General features: G+C 39.2%; 4 protein-coding genes across 5 annotated transcripts; 1 reads left to right on the forward strand and 3 right to left on the reverse strand.

Annotated features, from left to right (window-relative positions):
- The first annotated feature begins 2,231 nt into the window (after window positions 1-2,231).
- LOC115626786 lies at window positions 2,232-3,769 on the forward strand. The gene has a single exon (XM_030522252.1). The coding sequence runs from the start codon at window positions 2,581-2,583 to the stop codon at window positions 3,637-3,639; it is 1,059 nt and encodes a 352-aa protein (XP_030378112.1). The 5' UTR covers window positions 2,232-2,580; the 3' UTR covers window positions 3,640-3,769.
- A 717-nt stretch (window positions 3,770-4,486) lies between these two features.
- Window positions 4,487-5,744, reverse strand: LOC115626905 (E3 ubiquitin-protein ligase MARCH5). Its single transcript, XM_030522414.1, has one exon. The coding sequence runs from the start codon at window positions 5,595-5,597 to the stop codon at window positions 4,623-4,625; it is 975 nt and encodes a 324-aa protein (XP_030378274.1). The 5' UTR covers window positions 5,598-5,744; the 3' UTR covers window positions 4,487-4,622.
- Window positions 5,745-12,341: 6,597 nt separating this feature from the next.
- Window positions 12,342-13,402, reverse strand: LOC115626885 (fatty acid hydroxylase domain-containing protein 2). Its single transcript, XM_030522394.1, has 2 exons — window positions 12,578-13,402; window positions 12,342-12,514 (listed from the first exon to the last, which is right to left on the reverse strand). Exons 1-2 carry the CDS (start codon window positions 13,303-13,305, stop codon window positions 12,370-12,372), a joined length of 873 nt encoding a protein of 290 aa, XP_030378254.1. The 5' UTR covers window positions 13,306-13,402; the 3' UTR covers window positions 12,342-12,369.
- Window positions 13,403-15,651: 2,249 nt separating this feature from the next.
- LOC115626746 (fatty acid hydroxylase domain-containing protein 2) lies at window positions 15,652-21,661 on the reverse strand. Of its 2 annotated transcripts, XM_030522197.1 has the most exons (5): window positions 20,601-21,661; window positions 19,328-19,401; window positions 16,623-16,798; window positions 16,080-16,534; window positions 15,652-15,996 (listed from the first exon to the last, which is right to left on the reverse strand). In XM_030522197.1, the coding sequence occupies exons 1-5, from the start codon at window positions 21,155-21,157 to the stop codon at window positions 15,846-15,848; spliced, it is 1,413 nt and encodes a 470-aa protein (XP_030378057.1). In that variant the 5' UTR covers window positions 21,158-21,661; the 3' UTR covers window positions 15,652-15,845. The 2 variants fall into 2 exon arrangements, with proteins under 2 accessions (XP_030378057.1, XP_030378058.1); XM_030522198.1 differs by lacking the exon at window positions 20,601-21,661 and having other exon boundaries at window positions 19,328-19,632.
- Window positions 21,662-22,028: the final 367 nt, after the last annotated feature.

Genomic DNA, 22,028 nt, shown 5'->3' on the forward strand with positions numbered 1-22,028 from the left:
GCTGACCCCTGGTCATCCCGTCAGACGACCATCAACCGTACACATACATTTGTATTTATGTACACACATACATATGTACGTAGACTACTTTCGTCTCAATTGCCGGTATTGACTTTGTTTTGCTTCCACTAAGCTCACACATTATTATCTTGCCGATAGCGAGCCCCCCATTTTTTTATATTTTGTAGAAATGTACGCCCAATTGTTATTGTTTTGGTTTACAATTACGGACTGGGTTTGCGGAGTCGATCGCTGATGCGTCATAAAGCATGTCTGGATCGCTTTACTTGTTGTTCTCGAACAGTCTTGCCAAGGCCAATACGTATTTCAGTTGGTTTTAAATCGCATTCTTATGCAAGTAGTAAACAAATATAAATACAACATTTTGTTGATATTATATTCGATACTCATTCCCCTCAAGAGGGTGGTTTTCAATATTGCTTACTAAGTAGAAGATTTGAAGTAAAGAAAAATTCCCAAAAGCTATCCTCTTACCTACAAAGTTATTTACGTTTTCCATTTCCAGCTAATCAGTTGTAAACGTTTCTGATTAAAATACCGATTTATTGGCTGCAATTGGACTTTGATCTATTTACATTTTTTAAAAGTGATAATCAGTTATATAACCATTAGTTTAAAAATATAAATTATAAAAATAACTGAGCCCGTATGCATCTAATCACATACATATAGTACGAGTATGTGTATATATTCACGCTTTGTGCTCAATCTCTTATCTTATTAAGAACAACAACAACTTCTTTAGTCACTCCAGCGTTTATATTTTGAATTTTCAACCCATTCATACCGACCTTATTGCTCTGATGCTCAGAAAAAAAATAGTTCTCTGATAATACCGAAACATAGAACTTAATAGACAATGTTGACAATATTTAGTTTGGGGTGTTCAGCTATATATCATAAATTGATATCATAAATTGTAATAATTTAATTTAATAATAATTGAATTTCATAATAATTTAATAAAAGCAGGACTTGAGATAAGGGCGGTGGGATCTCAGCTGGGGAATTTTATTTGTGGGTAAAAAGAAATAAGCAGTACGTGAGAATATGCTGTATATTACTTCTGGAGCTACTCATATGGCTAAGTTGAAAGCTTTTTGAATAGTCGGATTGATATAGTGTTTGCTTGGAAGGTTATAGCCTTGCCTTTTATTTGGTCGAGTCTGCAGAGTTTTAGGCTTAGTTTTATTTTTAAAGATTTTATTAAAACCATCTAGGTTGTGAGGCTATCTTTAGAATAATTCAATTCTTTTTTGATTAAATAATTGATTAGTCTGTGCTCCAAATATATAAGCCTCTTTAATACTTTTCACTTTCTCAGTTTAAGGCAGTACTAATCAGTAGATAGGATTTTCAATGTACACAATTTCTTGGAAAACATTGCCTATGAAGACATCCAAGTATTCGGAGTGCGAATCATTATCATTATTTTGTTGTTCAGGTGTATTATTCTTATTAAATATTTGGGGTTGTTGTGCTACAAGGTATAGAAATGTTAAGAAGACCTAAGATGGCAGAGGAGTTTGTACAGAAGAGGGGTATACAGAAGTTAAATGATGTCGGTATAACTTAATTCTTCTGAGGAGTTTGTACAGAAGAGAGGTATACAGAAGTTAAGTGATGTCGATATAACTTAATTCTTCTGACTAGCATTAAATTAAGGCTAAGAAAGCCCTTCGCCTTGCTTAACATAATGGAGATGTGAAGAAAGTTCTGTTTTGAATTTATAATTAGCATTATCTATTGCTGCACGTTCCAATGAATGATAAGTGACTAATTGGGGTTTAATGACAAGCTATGGGCTTGCATTTTAGGCAATTATGATGGAATTGTATAATTTAATAATAATAATATAATTCTAAAAACTTTAAAAGCTAAATAGATGCAATTCCTAATCGAAGATTGAACGCTTCCGCAAATCTGTTTACATTTTTTTGTTGCCAAACGGTTCCTGTGCGTCATTAGCGGTGTTTTCAGAATGTAGCTCTGGGGTATGACGCTATTTTTTGTTATTCCTGCTTTCAGTTTCTCGTGAAATCTGATTCAACTTAAATCGGCGATAAGCAAATGATGACATTAATGCGCTTTATAACTAACATTTAGTGATCTTCAATCATAATAATCAACAAAATCAACATAATATTGGATATATATTCACATTGAAAAATATTATTGGAGCAGAACAGAGTCAAAAGAATCAGAAAAGACTTGGAACCCCAGTTACCCTTGAACATTTCAATAATAAAGCCTAACGCATCCAAATTTCGAAATCTTTTTTCAGAAACGCACACTTTTAGGTCGCTCTTTAATTGTCTCTGCAGATGGATCAGAAGTCGAATGCCAATGCAAATGAAAATGGGAGCAATGCAATGCACCATCTGATCAACCAATTGCCTACTGGGGGAGAAGGTGATGGCGGGACGACGGGAAACCACGGCGACCGAGTGTCCGAGACGTATGAGACGGAACTGGAACTGCAACTGGAGTTGGGTACAGCTCCAATAACCGGGTACTATTCCGCCGTTACACTTCGCCGACAATTCGACGCTAACGATCATGGATGACCTACATAGGGTCATGCAGTGCAGCTCGGAGACGACACTGCGTGAGTGCAACGAAGAGGGGGCATCCAATAAGTTCAACCCTGTGGATGACGAGACGCCGACAATGGTTTTGCATCGCATTGCGGATCTGCGCCTTTTGCTTAATGCCCAGATGTGGAGCTGCGATGCGAAACTGTTGATCTTCTCGGCCGCGGCCTTTAGCGACAACTATCGCAGTCTACTGGTCCCCATACCACCGCTCTTCATGGGCGAGACAGGCTACGACATCGACCGCTTGCGTCATTTGGTGTCTAGATGGCCCAGTTGTCGACTCATGCTGCACCACCTGCGCACTGGCTACCTGGAGACGAACGTTAGTGACATTTATCTTCTGTACTGGGTGCTCGTTTGGCAGGCACATCCCTTCCTGTGTCGGCTACCCGTCGCCAGGTTGCGACGACTATGCGAAACACTGCGACTACAACATCCGGTTAAGAAGCCCAGCTCCTTTCTGAGTGTGGGCCAGGAGCGTGCACACGAGGATGCCCAGCGAAGTGTAAATGGCAATGGCAACGACAACGGGCGGCAGTTCGCCTACATGGGCTGCAATCTATGTGCGCTATACCGCTTCCTGGCCATGGGGAAACTGATGCAGGAAGACGTCTCCGCCACGCTGATGTTGTACGCTAATCCGGAGCTGGCCTTGGCCCACAGCGTCGTCGTTCAAAACTGGCAGCATTCGCGGTATGGTTGCGCACTGCGCTGTCTGGTCATCTGTGAGCTCCTAATGCCCTCAAATGTGATGCAAGTTGGCGGCGACCAAATGGAGTTCATTGTATCCAACACGGACGGCTTGTGTCCGCGCTACTTGCTCATCTACTCTGGCGTTCCTGCCCCACTGCCGGCGGGAGCGGCCATGCCCACAGAGTCGTTGCAATCAGTGGCAAGTGGCGGCGGGCCACGCAAACGCAAGTACCAGCGAGAACGGAACCTTTTCGGCATTCTCTTCGACTATCTGGGCTCGTTAGCAGCACGTGCGAAGCGACGCCTTCTATCCCGACAGGTATGCTGAGCAGCGGCCAGTTTATTTGGGAAGTATTTGTAATAAAATTTAAGTTACTCTGCATTACTTTTCATCTTTGGCTTCATATTAAGCTGCTGCTATTATCCCTAAATTAATACTATGTTGCTGTGGCAGTCCAGTTTTATAGTTTTATATATTTTTATGAAGTCTGTCATCCCACTTGTCCATATGCTGTTAAAAAAGAAATGGATATCTCGCAGATAGCTGTCCAGGTAACTACATTTCTTTAAAGGGAACAGTTTGCTTTAGGTTAGATTCGGCTAAATAGAGCCTAGAGCGCAGGCTACCCAGAAAGCGTTGCTTGTGGCGTCTGGGGAATACCCCTTAGCCCCATTGGCTGTATGCTCCTAAAACAGAAAGTGTAATCTCTGGCAACTCAATTTGCTTAAAGCGATATCAGGTTGTACCACAGGGGTCACCAATTCTGACCCCGCTTTGTCACACAGGTGCTACAGAAGTCATTATGGAGGGAAGAGAGCTCTTATGATTGTGAATCAGGAATAGAAACCGTCATCCCTTGGATGTTTAGGATTTCCCTTCGCTTTTCGCATGGTAATTTCAGGTTCGAAGGAGGCCTACTAGTGCCTGGTACGGACTGTGATAAAGGCAAGGTCGATTCAATCCTGGTGCCTACATTATTTCAGAAAATCAAAACATCAAGCTGTTCTCCAATGTTTTTTACAAATCTGCTCAAATGCCATCAGCCTGGAGTATCACGCACACAGAAACACTCTTCAAATTTGAAGTAAGGGTCGGGGATGTCAGTCTCTTAGATTGAGGCTCTTTGTAGAAATCAGCTTTCCCCAAAAGAAATAGCCTGCCAAGTTTTGTAATATTTTCTTTTTTAGCCGAGCTTCAGTAAAAAGACAATTCGATTTTACCCAACAGACCCACATGTTCCGTCAATTGGGCTACAACGCATATTTTTCACACACAGAGATACACTATTGAGCTCGAGCTCTGCTTGGGATTCAGCGCCTCGCCGGCCCGGACCTTGTTCGCGATCGCCGCGCATTCCGCCAGATATTCTGGGGTGTGTAATCCAGAACGTATCGCTTGCGCTTGCGCTGATACTGGCACCGCCGGAGATAGACACTGGCTAGTCCCTTTAGGCCCACGAAGGTGAGTCCGCCGAGCAATATGGCTAGCATGCGGCTTTCGACGCGTGCGTACAAAGTCTTGCCGATGACGACGGCAAACGAGGGCAGACTTAGTGCTGTACAGAAGCTGCAGGAGGCGCGCATGATGTTCTCGGTACCTAGAGGGCCCACCTGCAGGACATCTACGGATGGATTCTCTCGCTCCTGCTCCTCAAAGTAGTTGTCGTCCAGAGGTGCACCCGGCAGGGGCTCGCCCTGCTCATCGCGCTGCTCTGGCGGCACCGGATGTCGATTGTGTCGTCGCACCCAACTCAGTATGCTGTCGTCCCAGCTCACAATGCGACCCAATAGGAGTATCGTAGGCAATGCCGGTAACACTATCATCAACAATGTGGGGTCCTCCTGCAGAATCTGCATCCCGGTCTCGTACCCAACTAATTCGAGCATGGTTAGTGCACCGTAGGTGACCGCCGAGAAGTAGATGGTGGCCGCCAGCATCCCCATTACGGCGCTGGGGCACATGCGCTCGTATGTCTTGTCCACGACCTCGAGTAGGGAGTCGAAGCGACATAGCGGCGGCATCACGACGATGTACTCTGTCCGACACTGGGTGCAGGTAACTGGCATGTCCGGGCTAATCAGCTGCTTCTCATCGATCCAACGACTCAGGCACGTTTCGTGCACCCACTTGTTTGTGCCGCGACATCGACAGGGATGCAGCCAGTCGGTGCGCGGCATTTCCTCCTCGGTGGTCAGACAAATCCAACACATTCGCTCGTCCTCGTTCGCATGGTCGACGCCACTGGTAATGCGACGGGGACGGCGTGTGCCGCGGGAGCGAAGCATTCCTCTTATCGACGTGGACTCACCAACAACCTTTAACACAATTGCAATCCTATTCCCACTGTGCGCACCTCCCTCTCTCTCCGCAGCACTCGATGTTACCTTGGTATGAGTGCAGGGCTTGTAATTTTGTTGGCTGCCGGAAAATGTTTGTTGGAAAAGATTTTTGTTTCTAGGATTCAACTTAATTTATCCAAATCTGACACTTTAAACTCTGGCATTTGGGCTTCAGTTCAGTGTTTGTCTCTATGAAGCCTCAAAATAATACAAGGTGTGTTCCAAAGTAAACAGGACTTTAAAAAAAAAACAGAACAAATGGGTTTTTCGGCAAAATCAATTTATTTTATTCAAAATAATCTCCTTCTGCTTCAATACAGCTTTTTGCACGATCCAAAAGCATGTCGAACGAGTGTTTTAGCCCGTTGGCCGGTATGGCCGCCAGTATGCCGGTGCAGGCCTTTTGAATGGCCTCTACGTCTGCATAACGCTTTCCTTTCATGGGCAAATGCATTTTTCCGAAAAGGTAGAAGTCGCACGGTGCCATATCAGGTGAATACGGCGAGTGGTTAATCGTTAAAATGTGATTTTTGGTCAAATAATCGGTCACAAGCGTCGATCGAATGTTGGATTCTGAGCAATTTTTGGTCCTCAGTCAATTTGTGCGGAACAAACCGTGCACACACCTTTCGTAAGCCCAAATGTTCGGTCAAAATGCGATAAATCGATGTTTTCGAGATGTTCGATTCCATTTCCATCAATTTCAATGATGATTTCGGCTGATTTTTGATTAATTCATTGGCGAATTTTGATTGGCCCACATGTTGATCGTCATTTATGTCCTGACGACCACTTTGAAAACGTTGAAACCACTCGTGAACTCTGCTACTCTGCCAAACTTGTTCTATCAATTGAAACGTTTCGGTAAAAGTTTTACCAATTTTAAAACAAAATTTAATGTTGGCTCTTTGTTCGAAGCTCATTTTCTCACCGATAACACAAACATACTGACACTTAAAACGCAATAACTTCACTTCCAATCGATGAAATGTTATGAAATTCTCACTGGACAATCGATAAAGATAGCAGATTCTAACGCATATAGATAGCGCCACCAGGGGGCGCTAGATTCAAAAAGTCCTGTTTACTTTGGAACGCACCTTGTACTTTTCCCTTTTCCGGACCAACAGCTCCATTAAATGATATTATAAGCAAGTACTTAATCCAGTTTGGATTTTGAAAAGATTAACATATTCAATTTCTTGCTGCAGTTTAAGCTGCCCAAGAAGAAACTAAGTGCTTAGGTCTGGGGGGTAATTGAATATGTAAGGAATATTCTCCGCAATAAATTTCAATTTGAATAAAAGTTCAACTTATGCGTGGATCGAATCGTTGGTTTAACGAAATGAAATCGATCCAATTCTTAAACTAATAGTAACTGGTGATGAAAAATGGTTCACAGGCGACAATGCGGAAACAATTCTGGCCAAGGCTTGATAAAACAGTTAACACTTTGTTCAAGCCAGCATTAACTGACAGAAAGGTTTTGCTGTGCATTTGGTGGAAAGACAGGGGCAGTGCTGGCATTTCAGCCTTTTTCCCGCCAGATCTGGTCTTTTTTAACGCCAGTGCGGGAAAAAATGTGAAAATATCGGGTTACGGCAATTCTAGCTTTAAAAAAAAGTTATTTAGCCTTTTTTAGCTTTACTTTTATTTTCACCATCTATATATTTTTTTTGTCAATACTCAAAATCACGACTTTCGATAATAAAATTTTTCAAAATCTCCTCGTGAATCGAGCATCAGCTGTTTCTTTTATAAGTTTGTCTTCGCTGCTTTAAGAAATGTCTAAAGTGTATAAAGAAAGTGTCAGTAAACAAGCTCGCTTATTCTGACGCAGAGTCATTAATTCATATGAAAACATTAAACCAAATATTTCGTTACATTTAACCAAGAAAATAGTTTTTTTAGACCCAGCTTTTTTTAAAAGTTTATTTTACCTTGAATTTTGCTTTTTTTAGCTTTAATTTTTTTTACAATCTAGCTTGTTTTGCTCAAAAAATGATGGCAGCACTGGACAGGAGCGACTTCCTTCCATATGGCTAAACACGGAATTCGATCGTCTGCTGTCAACAATTAGACGATTTGAAGAAAGCTTTTGTGAACAAGCGACCACAATTGGCCAACAATAATGACTCGCCAAAGTGTACAAGTATAGTCCGGATCTGGCGGTAATATTTTCTGGCCTAATCTGATCTAAAATGGACAAAACGCAATATTTATGTACAATCCAAACACAGTATTTAGTATTTAGTATTAAGTTGAATGTGACGCATTAAAGACATAACTTTGAACTTTGCATTTACAAAAGTAAGGTGCGCAAAATAATTAACTGGGACACTACGTTTCATAGTATAACAAGGGAACCGTACAATATATTTTCAAAAAACAAATTATTATTATTAATAATATTATCAATAGACTTCAAGTGAAGTAAAGCAAATAAAATATAATTAAACAAAATATTTTCAAACGAAATAATTAGCTAGGACACTGTTTCATTGTTTATATGCTAAAACTAGAAAAGAGCAAAACAAATATTTTTAAACGATGAATATATTTGAAATGGAAGACCCGTCGTTGATCAAAACCTTCGTTTTTCAACCTGGCGTTGAATTCACCAAGTTGTGGAGCACTTGAATGTCAAATTTAATATGGTTTCAGTAAAATGTTCTTGGCTTATATGTATGTTTTTGATTTTAATAGGAAACATTTCAACAATGAATTGGATATGATTATACTCAATATGTACATACACCTAATTCCGTTTTTACACGGTAGATTGGTTCCAGAAATTATGCGTGAAAAAAAAAAAACGATGTAAAAAAAGATATTGATCATATTTTATTTTGAATCGTGCGAAATGGAATAAATATTTAATGTTTCAAACCGTGTAAAAACAGAATTAGCTGTGTATATACTAACTATGCAAATTGATCATAACAAATGACTTCATTCGAGTTTCCGTAGAAATCAGTTAGTGCACTCGAATAGAATTGGATAAAGGCTTCATTTAATTGTAGTATAAACTCAGGGGTTTTTTTTTAAAATGTAACCCATCTAACCTAGTTTCTCATTCCCGGCACCAATCGCGCCACAATGGAATGATGGCTTGTGGTTTACATTTCGCGCTATCTGACACACTATGAGGCACATGCCAAAAACCTGTTGTTGTTGTTGTTTTTGTTGTTGCTGATGCTCTTGCAGCGACGACATTGGCGTAGTTAGTTTATGATTTAGGGGGGCAAGGTTTTTTGTCAAACGTTTGATAAATAGTGTTAAAAACTAAATGAAACGCAACACATATAGTCTGTACAAGTAATAACAATACTAAAAAAACTTGAAATTTAAATAAAAAAGTAACTTTAAAAATATTGTGGTATAAATTAAAATAGAACAAATAAGAATACGATTCAATTAGAAAAACAATGTTATGATATGTGTTGTTAATCAATATCGATCTAAATATTTAATGACTAACGTACTAATACTTGTAACGCTAGGATAGAGATTGAAAATTTGTATTTTTAAATCTTTATTCTTTATTTAAGATAAATCTTGAAATTTGTTCAATCATGCGTTCTATCATGATGGTAGTGACGTGATTAAGCTAGATCGCTGTTTAGCTAGACTTTCCTTAGTATTAAATGAATTGAAAAAGAAAGTATTTCTCTTTTTTTTATTTCTCATATTTAATAAAATAAATTTGCCATTATATGACCGTCTATTCCTTAAATCTGTGCAGAAGTTTAACTATTTGCGAAATTTGCAGCTAAAGGCGAATCCAATTCTCAGCAGCTTCGAGTGGCAGTTTAGAAAAACAAACAGAAATTTATTTAGATATTAACTACATATGTTAGTTTGTTCAACCCTCAATGTGGCTTAATAATTTGACAAGTTAGGAGGATCAAACCTTTTCTTGGCATATTAAAATCGTTTTAGAAATCGACGGAATTACAGAGCCAAATATTAACACAATAGATGTCTTAAAAAATAGTTTCAAAATAGCCCCCAATCTTATATTATGTTTTTTTTTTTCATGCAAACATATCCCCTTCGCTACGGCCATGGGCTGTAGGTGAAGGGCAAGTGGAGTGGAAACTGGAATTGTGCGCGAATTGGCGTCAGAACGCGTCGTTCCACTGGCTGGGAGCTGAATGGTAATGCAAATGCACACCCCATGCTCCGCTTAGTGGCAATCGAGCTCGCATTTTGGCCATGACTTTGAGGCAAGGAGGGCGCCGAGGCCGTTTGTACCGTTCGCTGCACTTGCAACGTGCAACTTGTTCCTGAGACGCCGTCACACGCTCGAATGTAAGTCAGTAGGTGAGTCGCCAACAGCATTAGCAGCTGTTGTTCGGTTCGGTTGACTTTCAATTTAGAATATTTTGGTTTTTGTCTCAGCCAACCAGTTTATTTGCCACTTACCGTTGCGCCTAATGAAGGATCAATTGCGAAGGACACATGAAAATATCTCAACTCACATTACACACTTAATATGAATATAGTGTATGTCTCATTGGTATTGGCGTTTGTTAAGAAATTAGGTAGCATGCTCAACCGACCATCATAGACAATTAGAGACCTAGACACACACTCAAACACACACAGAGAGTCGACGACGACGACGAGAACGACGAGAACGACCGCCACTGAACTTGTCAGCTCGAGAGTAGAAGAACATTTGGCCACGAAAACGAAAAGACGCAGCCAGAATAGCTAAAGTTAGCACAGCAAGTGCGCCACAGTTGTGGCAACTGCTGCCTTTCCATTCCACTTTTTCCCACTTTGCAACAAGCTAAAAGATGCGCATGCGCATGCGCGGCATGACAAAAGTGCAACAGGCTGGCAGCAAATGGTTCAACGGTACAGCTAAGTGAAGCACATGGATGAGGCATGGCTTGCTACGTGCCGCACACCTCCTATTAGACACGCGACACAATTTGCCAATCATGGTGGGCTCTTGAGGTGGCCATTTAGTCCGGTCAAGCGGAGACTAGGGTTAGGAGTTTCCGTAAGATCGTCCTCTTGCATCTTTTGAATACATTTTCCGAATAGTTTCATTTCAATCATCACTTTACACAAGGACGACAAAACTGTTCTCCTCCATAAGGAAAATTTGGAGCATTTCATGTGGGTAAAAAAAGGCATTTCTTCTCTTTCGAGAGACACCCCCTACTGCAAATACACGAAGAGTTGTGCTCTTCAGTTTTGAAATTGCAGCATTTTTCAGTCGAATATTGACATCAGAGTGCAAAATATAGTATGAGGGGTAAATAATTTCTTGTTAATTTGATTGAATATTCTTAAATTCTATCATTTCCGATTTGGCAAAACAACAAAGCTTAACCAAACCTCATCTAAATACATACATATGTACATATGTATGTAACTTAATTAGTGCTACCTAGTACAGCGATCCTTCGTTTTCTTCCCTGTTGGTATACATACATATGTATCTCCAAGAAAGAATACAACAGTCATCTTCACTTTCGCAATTAAATAATTTTTCTAAGAATGTTTTCAACAAACTGACATTTTTACCAGATGACCAGCTTAACGGCCGGCCTAAAAATATCTCAAATAAGTGTTAAATGGTGTTACATTTGTCAAGAACCCGACAATTTTGCGCTTCGAAACTGATAATAACAGTTAAACCGCTGATATCTGTAACTATAACATCATTGACAATACTGCAGCATCTACCAACTTTCTCAGTTTGTAATTCAGCTAAAATATTTCCGAGCAGATCTTTTCTAAATAATATCGTTTCTAGGATAGTTACATTGCATGTATTCACAACTATGATGTTGCATTATACATTATATACTTTTTATATATGTATATGTACATACATTATGTACATATATACAAATTTAGAAAGAAACATATGTTCCGGACATGTGTACCAACACAACAACAACAATTTTAATGGAATGTACGTTGCCCGCGAAACTTGAAAAGTCGCCTTACTTTTTGAAGTTAGTATCAGTATTGGTTGTGTGCGGTGTTATTTTAATTGTTCACCATGCAGTGACATTTCAACAAGAGGGCAGACAAGTTGCTTAATTAAACAATTATTCCGCAGACAATTTGACAATCTCTTAACTCTTTAGCACAACATTTTATAATCTAATACAAAATACGGAAAATTATTTACATTTTGCCGATGGCACATACGAGAACATAGTATGTTCTTAGTAAATGCAAATTCACGTATAAATGTTGCAAAGTTGCGCTATCTTTATCTCTCTTTCTTTTTCTCTCTCTGTTTCTGTGCACCAACATTTGGCTATCTTTTTTCGTTGAGCGCACTTCATGCAGAGCGAAACCAATAAAATCCAATAAATAATTAATATTTTGCGAATATTAACGCCAGGACCATCACAATGGGCACAATATGCCCATTGCTGCTCAGTTCCTGCGATGGGTGTAAGCCTTAACACCTTGACTTGGCCGCCGGGAAGAGAAAAATGTAATTTCAAATTATTTCGATGCCGTTGCATGAACATTTGGTGAAAGCTCACGACATGGCAGATTCAGAGAATCGATAGCAGTTATACTCGTATATCGATTGCCTCTAATTGAGTGTGGATACACTGACATCGAGCATGTGCCGCTGAAATTCAAATGTTTGATTAATTTTGTGAAACAATATAAATTAAAATTAAACAGCGAAGAACGATAAATGTTATAAAATGTATTTTAAAAATATTTATTATTTGGATTTCTTTTTAACTAGTTGGTTCGGTTTCAGTAACGTTTTTACTTTCTGTGCCTTTGCAGCACCCTCTTTGTGGGGCACCCGATAAGTTCCGTGCAACTTATCCAGCCACCCGGTGACGCCATAATTGTAGTTGAATCTAAAATGAGGAAATATGTTTTGTAAATAAAATATGCATTACCATTATTCTTGCATCACTCACTTGGCATGATGATAATCATGAAAGCGCACCGATCCACCGGACCAAGGAAAACTGTAGCCCGCATGGTCGTTCATGGAATTCATGATGGCCAAAGCAAAAACCATCCATGCTACGGCAATGTGCGAGCGCAGCAGGGCCAATGAAAAGCCCACCGGGATCAAATTGGCCACAATATGCTCCACGGGATGGGCATAGAGCGTCATGGCAGCCACCGGTGAAGTCCATTCATGATGTTTCTTATGCACATACTTATAGATCGCCTTGTGATGAAGCAAACGATGCGAATAATAGAACATGATCTCCTCCAGGACTACGAAGCACGCAAAGTCGAAGAGAGCGCGTCCAAAAGTAGGCAAAACGCGAATTTCCGTATTTTGCTGATACCTATACACGACCTCGAACATAAGCCAACTAAAGCCCAGATTTAACACGGTCAGATTGAAGAGCACCACCTTGACGGCTTTCCATAGCTTCTGCAGATCGACAGGCTCATTCTGACCGGGTTGAATTTTGTATTTACGCAGAAACTTAGGGCGGTTTGTAATATCCATAATGGTGAAGATAATGGCGTACAGCCAATAGACACTGAAAATTACCACAGTGCTGCCAACAACCCACAGCGTTCTGGGATCTTCGCCAATCACATCGAGCAGTGCCCCCCATAGCGACTGTATAATATCACCCATGAAACGCCATCGGGTCGCCAGACTGGATATAAACGTGTCCATTCTTATGTTCGACCGTTGTCGGCTTTGGCCAAATGCATACTGATCGGTTTGGTGAGCCTATTTACCAGTAGTTGCTATACATACTATATGTATGATTTATTTTGGTAACTAAAATTTCTGATACACTACTTAGACTGCGGTTATTTGATATGCTGAGGGAGTTTATAATTATTCTATTCGACATCTCACATAATAGATTATGTATGTATATTGTCACTAATGACTTACTCGTTTTTTGTTGAACTGACTTCTCGGTCGATTTTAAATAGATCGAATATCATTCGTAGTTTTTACGTGAAGAAAGTCATATCATAGGGCATAACTTTACCGCTACAACCGAAAATATCAAGTCTCTATCACGATTGCTAGTTTTTATGATGGGCCGGCCAATCGCTCAGTGATTTGACATAGCTACGAAATTTAGCATTGCCTTATCGTGATGCACGCATGTGTGTGTGCCTGCGGTTATATGTCGCAGTATTTTGAATCCCATACACAAATACTTATTATTAATGTACATAAGTATATATTAGTATTAACAAAGATTAGCATTATATTTAGATCACGTCTCAGCTAGTGGCATGGCGAGGTGGGGTAATGGGTACTACAGGAGTTCCAAGTTCAAGAGTAGTGATGGTGCAGGGTAACTTACCTTATCAATGCACAGTGGTGCGTAAAACAATCCTAAAATCGATCTTAAAATAACATTTAAAATATTAGGAAACTTCTAAAGAAACTACATACATAAATGTAAGTAGATTATAGATATACATATTAGCAGTTGAAACCTAATAATAATTAAACCCTCTTTTTTAAATAAGTAAGATTTCATCTTATAAGTCTTTTTTATCTCGAATTTATTAAAAACTGCAGCATTAGTTAGAGTTAACAACAAAAACTCTTGGCTCAAAATATACTACATACAATGTAACGACATTATTCGTGCTGCCACCGTGTTTACCGCACGCTGTGGCAACGCTGAACTTATATCCAAAAAGTGTGGACACACTGTTGCAGCGTTGCCTGGATTTGAACGAAATGGCCGCGGGATAATATTATTTAAAAACAATGGAAAAGAGGAAGAGGAAGTGTTTTTTTTAAATATTTGGACGGATGAATACAATTAATTGGGTTTTCTGTTTACCGCTTTATTGTGTGAGTATAATGCTATGCTGTAAAGCATAGTTCTGTTTGGCTCTGCGAATGTCGAAAATGAAATCAGAAAAAGAGCATTCTAGTTGTAGGTTATTTGCACTTTTTTGATGTAATGACAATTGCAAAAAAGTGATGAGGTGGGCGACTACTCCACCACTACAAAGCATACTACATATTACCCATAGATTTAGTTGATTGACCTACGATAGTCTGGTAAATGGAAGGTCTATTTCGTTTTCACAACTATTAAATGTAAAATTCTATATACTATGCATTATATGGCATTATACCTTATCACGATCAATTTGCATGATTTGTTAATTTACGTTCTACTATTTTACAAATGCGCCTCAATGGGAAATGTTCCCTGAACTTAATCTTATCAAAGAGGGACGCTTTCAGTTTTTTGTTTTACGTCTCACAAAATAATATTCTGTGTATGTGAACTATTGATTTATGCTGTATTCATATTCACGCCTATTTTCCAATTGTCGAATAATAATATTGAAACCGAAATTAGTCGTTTTCCCAATTTTGATTCTGAATAAGCTTATTAACTTTTAAAACGGGAACAGGCCTCAATAACTTCAGCTTGCTCTGAAATATCTCACTCTATTACCATCTATTGTTGGAATATTAAAAATACTACTATTATTTTCATTTTTATGAACTTTCTTCTGCAGCTTCTTAATTTTATTTTGATTTTTTTAGAACCAACTTTCAAGGGATTCTTACCTTAGCGCATCGTTTTGAAGAACTTAGACAGCTGTTGCTTTTGTATTTTTGCAGTTTATTTCTAATGCTGTGATTAGGATGATTTAAACACCTCGCTACATACACACATGCATACATATACATTTAGTAGTACATATGCAACACTTAACAAATAGACATGCATAATTATATGCTTAACAATATGCATATACATACATACATACTGGTCGTATATATGTAGGTACATATGGGATTCTCTAATTAGGTCTCTAGTTGAAGTTTCGTCAGAATTTCAATTTTCATTTTACTGCACACACCAAAAACATTTTCTAATTAATATTTTGTGGACATCTACTCCGTACATCTATAAAATCGATTAGGACTGTGTTGAATGCTCTGCTTGGGTATTATCACAATGCAGTGTAGACATAGAAATACTATTTGTTTCCTTTTTTGTTGTTTTAAAAAAAATAGATATACATGCACTTATGGTTTATGAATAAGTTATACATAATGCACAAAAAATATATCAGATCACGATTTAAGCCCGAAAATCGACCAGCGAGGGGGGGAGAGAGATAAAGAGAGTGGGGTAAGCAAGCGATCCCTAGGGATCAATCCCTAGCGTTATAGCCATAAATGTCGCTCGCTGGAATCGCTGCGCTCTTATCTCATTTCATGGTCGAGTCGGGAAAAGCATCTCGGGGTGGCACAAAGCTCAGCATCATAATGTGTCGGGCATAGGACTTGGTGGCCCTAAAAAGCGAATCGGTGCCATGCAGACGATCCAGAACGCCCAACACACCAAAGCAATTGTTGAATCTGTTCAGAAGACAATAGAGAAGCAAAAAAAGACACATCTTTAGTTTAAAAATATATGTACCCTAAAAAAGCGCTTCACTCACTTCAAATGATGAAAATCGTGGGCCTCCGGACTCGGAAAAAACGGCAAATGATAGCCCGAGTGTGCATTCAGAGTGGACAGAATGGCGAGGGCGAACCACAACCAGGCGGTAGCCACATGACTGCCCATCAGAAAGACCCCCAGAAACGGTGGCAGCAGATTACTGAAAATATGCTCTATCGGATGGCAATAGATGGCCGTCACCGATATCGGGGCCGTCCACTCGTGATGCTGCTTGTGTATAAACTTATAGATGTGCTTGTGGTGGAGCAGACGATGCGAGTAGTAGAAGCCCAGCTCCTCCATCAATATGCAGACAGTTAGCTCGAAGCACACCCAGTGGAAGGTGGGCAGCTCCCGTATGTCGCTCAGACCCCGCATCGTCATCAACTTGTAGCTCAAGAAGGACACCGGTATGCCAACAAAGATCTGATTGCAGATCACACGCCAGATGACCTGTCGATGGCAAAGAGTTCAACTCAATTGAGTATGCAACCAATTAATGCTACAACTACTATATACATAATACTCGGATGATACGCACCTTTAGCAGTCGGCCAGTTTCGACGGGCTCGTTTGTGCCAGGCTGGATTTTATATTTGCGCAGGCAAGCCGGTCGATTGGTCAGATCCATGAACGTATAAATGCCGCCCACAGTCCAATAGACCAGCATTGTGAATATAGTGGTGCCAAAGACCCAAAGCATCATCGGATCATCGCCTGAGATGGGTAGATATATATCCAGACACAAAGAGAGAGAGAGAGAGAGAAAGAAAAGCTCTTGGTTTTTAGAACAGATTTTAAAATGATTTTCCACCAATTTGCGGGCTAAAGGCACACCTATTTTATTCAGTTTTGTTAAAATAATAAAAAAATTCCTACCATTTTTTTTAAGCTAGAAATTCGCGTTTTTAAATCTATTCTTCCAATATTTGATAAGTAACGAAATGAATGGGAGCTAACTATTTGCATATATGAATATTTTTAGATACATACGTAAGTATCTCTGTAAAGCCAACTGTAAATAGTACAAATGTAATATATCATTCGCAAATTATAGTGTTTGTACACCTTTCGTAGTTGAAACTAAAAAATATATTACACTATACTGAATACTTCGCTGTTTTCAAATTCTTATAAAATTGTTCACTTTAATAGACGCTTTACTTTAAGCTGGGCCTAAGCTATACATTTTTAAAGTTGCGATTTTTTTTAAAAACAAGTGAGCTTTGAAATTCGGAAAATATTTTCCTAAAACAGCAGACACTTTTTTAAAAGCTTAACATATTTTTGGGACGTGGTGGGTCTAATTCATGACGTAGGTTAATATATAAGTAGTATGCGGTTTTATGTTATATGCTTCTATATACATAGGTGTATGTATATTCTCTATTGGTTTAATGTAGTTTAGTGATCTATGATGATAGTTTTTACCTGCACATTATTATAGCAACCACACCTATATATTTATATACACCTAATTCTGTTTTTACACGGTCTATATAACACGGTTTGAAAATGAAAAATGACATACATATTTATTTAGAGATAAGGAACCAATCACCTATTTTTGCATATCATCAATGTCTTTTTATCACGGTTGTTTCTGGAACCAATCTATCGTATAAAAGTAGAATTAGGTGTATCTTTGAATATTTATATAGTACAACATGTACATATTATAACCCACAAATTTATATTAAGCTTGTATATGTACAGCTGTTGACAGCTAACTGGAGAGAAGTATTAATTTTTAATCATTTTATCATAACCAGAAACGTTGTATGCACTATCTATATTCAAATAATGTCGATGAATTTTAAATTTTAGTCATTCTTTGGCTATGTCGAGCCGAGTCTATCCTTTGAAAGACTTCAAATATTTTGTCTAAATTCAGGAAAGATAGTTTTCTGGTCTTCTAAGCTTTCAAAACTTAAAAAAAAAACAACATTTTAGCAAAACATTTCTTAGAAATTGAAAATGTTTTAAAATTGGAGGGTGGTTTTCAAAAATATAGAACATCTGTTTGTCTAAAAGTACCAACATTTTAAAGGAAATTAAGCCCATTAATACGGACTCTGTGTATGCTCTACCAGCTGCTGTTAATCTTTTAAACTTTCAGAACAACAACATTTTAGCAAAACATTTCTTAGAAATTGAAAATATTTCAAAATTGGTGGATGGTTTTCTAAAATATTGAAACACCTGTTTGTCTAAAAGTATTATTTTTATACCCTGCACCAACATTTTAAAGGAAATTAAACAGAGTGAGTCGGCGTGGTTACAGGGTACTTAAAAGTAGGGCCTTCCCGACTCTAGTATTCTCTATTCTTGAACTGATTTAAGGTTTTTTATTCTTTCGTGGGCTTCCAAACGTTCCAAGCTTTATCGAAAACCCTTAGGTGTGATTAAAAAAGTAAGGTAATCTAAAAGAAAATGCAACTGACAACTGCTTTCCTTGTTTTGTACATCAAGTTTAAAATGGTAAATAAATGTAGATTGGGAAACTGAATGCATGTGTTTGCCGTCACTTACATTTGTGGGCCTTCTTTCAATATTTATTGCATGTGTGATGCATTCACCTAAAATTTATGGTCTCCACAATTGCAAATGAAAATAATAATAATAATAAACAAAGAATGCATTAATATTGCAACAAATTATTATGACTTGTACAAGTGCGGGCAGGCGGTAATACAAGTAGGATGAGTAATGGCTGGCTCTGTTGTTGCCGCCGCTGCTCTACAAATGCCGTTCGTGGCATGACATGGCGATGGATCAGCAATCTATCATCATGTTGATAATATAATGATCATTATTATCGTGTCTGAGGCACACACGATAGTTCTGTGTGTGCGGGTGCGGGTGTGGTGCGAATTAGTAAACAAAACGTGCGCTTATTGTTGACATTGCTCTTATTGTTGCTAATACTTGTAATGTTGTTGTTGTTGTTGCTATTGTTGATTGAGGCGAAAAGTGCAATTTGTGATAAGATCCATACAGAGTTACTAACACATGCGCACATACAAACATAAATATGTATATGTATGTATGTGTATATGTATGTACATATTTATGCATGTGTGTGTTGATATCTTAAAGAGCTAAGCGCGCTCACACACACACACACACACACATACACGTTGATAAAAGCAGTAACAAAGTGCAAGCGTACTTAACATATGTATGTACGTATGTATGTTTATTTGTATCTGCTGGTGTTGTTGTTGTTAATTTAGTCGCACTTACCAAACTTGTCAATAAACTTGTCCCACTGCGATTGCCAGAAATCGCCAGAGGCTCCCCAAAAGCTCTGCAAATGCCTGGTGGTGAGCAGGTAAGAAAATTCATTAAATTTCTCCATCCCAACAACAGTGAGAGAGTAGAGCAGTAGAGTGGGGTCAGCAGAGAGAGAGAGAGGGCAGGAGGGAGAGCGATAGTGAGTGCAAAAGTCAAGCTTTGAACGTCAAATTCTTGCTGTTGTGTTCGTTCAGCAGAAACTATTGTTTGTTTTCTTTTGTTTCGCTTTCGAGTCCCGCTTTTTTTGCGCAACTTTCGCGTCGCACTGTCGTCGCTTTAAAACGTCGCCTTCTACTGATTTTGGGAATAATGAATGGAATGGGGGGATCGTAGCTCAGTTCAGTTGAACACAGCACAGCAGAGCAGAGCTCTGAGCGTCGCGCAGCGCTGCGTCGACTGACTGCGAATGCGAATTAGCTGCGCGCGCACAAAAAGAGCGGCTTTGGAGTACAGTAGCGGCAAAAAAAAGAACAGTCAGCTTCCAGGAATATGAGAGTTTGGCAAGAAATAGCTTTCAATTTCAAAATAATTTACTTTAGTAAGCTTTGTACATGAATCTTAATCTGGACCGGAATGGGAAACTTCATTAGCACCTTTTAAACAAATAAGCTTGAAAACTGAAAACGAATATTTCAGGTGAATTTAAAGATAACTTTAGAAAAAGTAAACTAGCAGTTAATATAATTATATGAAGGAATTAATCACCAAACATATGTATTGGACTTGGAATTAACTGAACATTTCGCCAAATCGATTTCGATCGAATCCGGACATAGGAACATGTCTATTGTCTGATGATTCGATGTTTGTTTGCTGCTCAACAAACACAATCCGTACAAAAATATGGATTACTGCACCCCAGTTTTCATAAATCAGAGAAATGCCGATTTAACTATTATTGGAAAAGATAAAACAGAGATAAATGTGTGTTTCTTTGAATTCTACAAGCAAGTCATGCATATAATGTGATTTGGCTCAAAATCAATAAGAATTAATACTAAAGTAGTATTTTCTGCTGCAAAAGACTTCTTGGGGATTTATTTCTGAAGCCTTTTTGCAGTTCCTCCGCAATTAAGTAGCACTTAAAAGCCTACAAGTAAGTCAAAAAGTGGCTCAATTTTCGTTCCTTAAAAAAAGTTCAGGTAACTGAAAGTCTAGCCCCCTCCTATTTTCAGGGGTTATCTTAAAATATGGCTCTCACTGCTGCTGTTCGATAACTTACCATGTTAGTACGTTCCGGAACAGTATAAAAACGGCCAGGGTGCATGTGATAATGAAGGTGACGCTGTGCAGGGAGGCCAGCCACAGGGGACGCTGGGGCTCGTTGATGGCGGGATTGCCAAGGAGGAGCAGTTCGGCCACTGTGTCTGCCGAGGATATGAGAGGGGGGGACGGCGGCATCAGCGGTGCTGCTGGCGCTAATATAAATGCCGGTATCTTCTCTTCGAGGGGGCGGTGCTGGTGCTGGTGGTGCTGCTGATGGGGCTGCTGGCCTTCATGTGAATTGAATTGTTGTTGCATGCAAATGCTGTTGCTGGACGCTGAGTTGTTGTTGGTGTTCGAGGACACTGTTGTTGCCGTCGACGAGGTCGCATGCGTCTGGGGCACATAATAGGCAGAGGAGGCGACGGTGACAGAGGATGACAAGGAGTGGTTGGGGGCTTCGCCTGTTGCTGTGCCCGATGCTGAAGGTGATGCAGTTGGGGACGACGACGACGACGTTGATGTGTTCGGCTGCAGTTTGTATGCAGACGACGTAATATACTCGGCATTGGACATATTGACTTTAGAGTTGTTGCCTGAAATCCTTGTTAATACATTGCACAAAATAATTGAAGATATTTCGAAATGTGTTGCCTTTTCCTTTCTGTTTCTGTTTCAATTTCTATTTCCGTTTCTCTTTCTCGTTCCGTTTCGGTTGTGTGTTGTTTGTTCGTGTTCCTTCTACTGCTTGGCTTTGTTATGCTTTGTGTTGTCCTTGACATTTAAAGCACTCTTCGATTTTTTTTGTTTTCCCTTTGCCGTTGCTAATATTCGAACGGAGTGTGTGTTACATGATGACGATGTCAACGACAGCCAAAACTAAAGCGACTTCGGCAATTACGCACACAAATCATTTTGAAAAACCTATCTTTTACATTTGCTGTTAACTGCACGACGGGCGTTGAGAAATGATTTTGGTTTTTTTTTTTTGCCGCTTAAATAGCTGCTATTTGAATTTTCGATTTAGCCGTAAGTTCCCACACCCAACCATACACGCACAAACGGGCTGACGGCAGGCAGGCAACACGAATTGCCATTCACAGTGAAACGTACACAAAGCTGTTCTAATAAGGCAACATTGCGTGCAAAACATTTATCGGCCAAGTGGTGAGATTGGTGTATAACGGTCTACGATAGGTGCTCAGAAGACGTAAGGCAATATTTTGAAATCAGCTGATCGAAAGGGAATTTGAAATAACTCCCAGGCGGACATACATAATAGTTGTTTACGCAGTCTACACAAATATTTAGACTAGATTTTTACTGAAACAACAAAACTTTAAATATCCTTCTAGCATAAACTTGGTAAAATATTATATGGAAATAGTTGATACTTAAACAAGAAAGTTAGTAAACGTTGATCCCCCGCCTCTAGTTGTGATCGCAA

Source organism: Scaptodrosophila lebanonensis, unplaced genomic scaffold (assembly GCF_003285725.1).
Source record: "Scaptodrosophila lebanonensis strain 11010-0011.00,11010-0021.00 unplaced genomic scaffold, SlebRS2 tig00000089-arrow-pilon, whole genome shotgun sequence".
Taxonomy (NCBI): Eukaryota; Metazoa; Arthropoda; class Insecta; order Diptera; family Drosophilidae; genus Scaptodrosophila; species Scaptodrosophila lebanonensis.

What these genes read in the sequence shown, in the direction of transcription:
- LOC115626786 (XM_030522252.1), top strand. Translation starts at nt 2,581, where the DNA reads ATGGATGACCTACATAGGGTCATGCAGTGCAGCTCGGAGACGACACTG.
- LOC115626905 (XM_030522414.1), bottom strand. Translation starts at nt 5,597, where the DNA reads ATGCTTCGCTCCCGCGGCACACGCCGTCCCCGTCGCATTACCAGTGGC.
- LOC115626885 (XM_030522394.1), bottom strand. Translation starts at nt 13,305, where the DNA reads ATGGACACGTTTATATCCAGTCTGGCGACCCGATGGCGTTTCATGGGT. An exon ending in CATGATTATCATCATGCCAA is followed by an intron (nt 12,515 to 12,577) that starts GTGAGTGATGCA and finishes TCCTCATTTTAG; the next exon opens with ATTCAACTACAATTATGGCG.
- LOC115626746 (XM_030522197.1), bottom strand. Translation starts at nt 21,157, where the DNA reads ATGTCCAATGCCGAGTATATTACGTCGTCTGCATACAAACTGCAGCCG. An exon ending in TTCCGGAACGTACTAACATG is followed by an intron (nt 19,402 to 20,600) that starts GTAAGTTATCGA and finishes GCTCACCACCAG; the next exon opens with GCATTTGCAGAGCTTTTGGG. An exon ending in AAACTGGCCGACTGCTAAAG is followed by an intron (nt 16,535 to 16,622) that starts GTGCGTATCATC and finishes TGCCATCGACAG; the next exon opens with GTCATCTGGCGTGTGATCTG.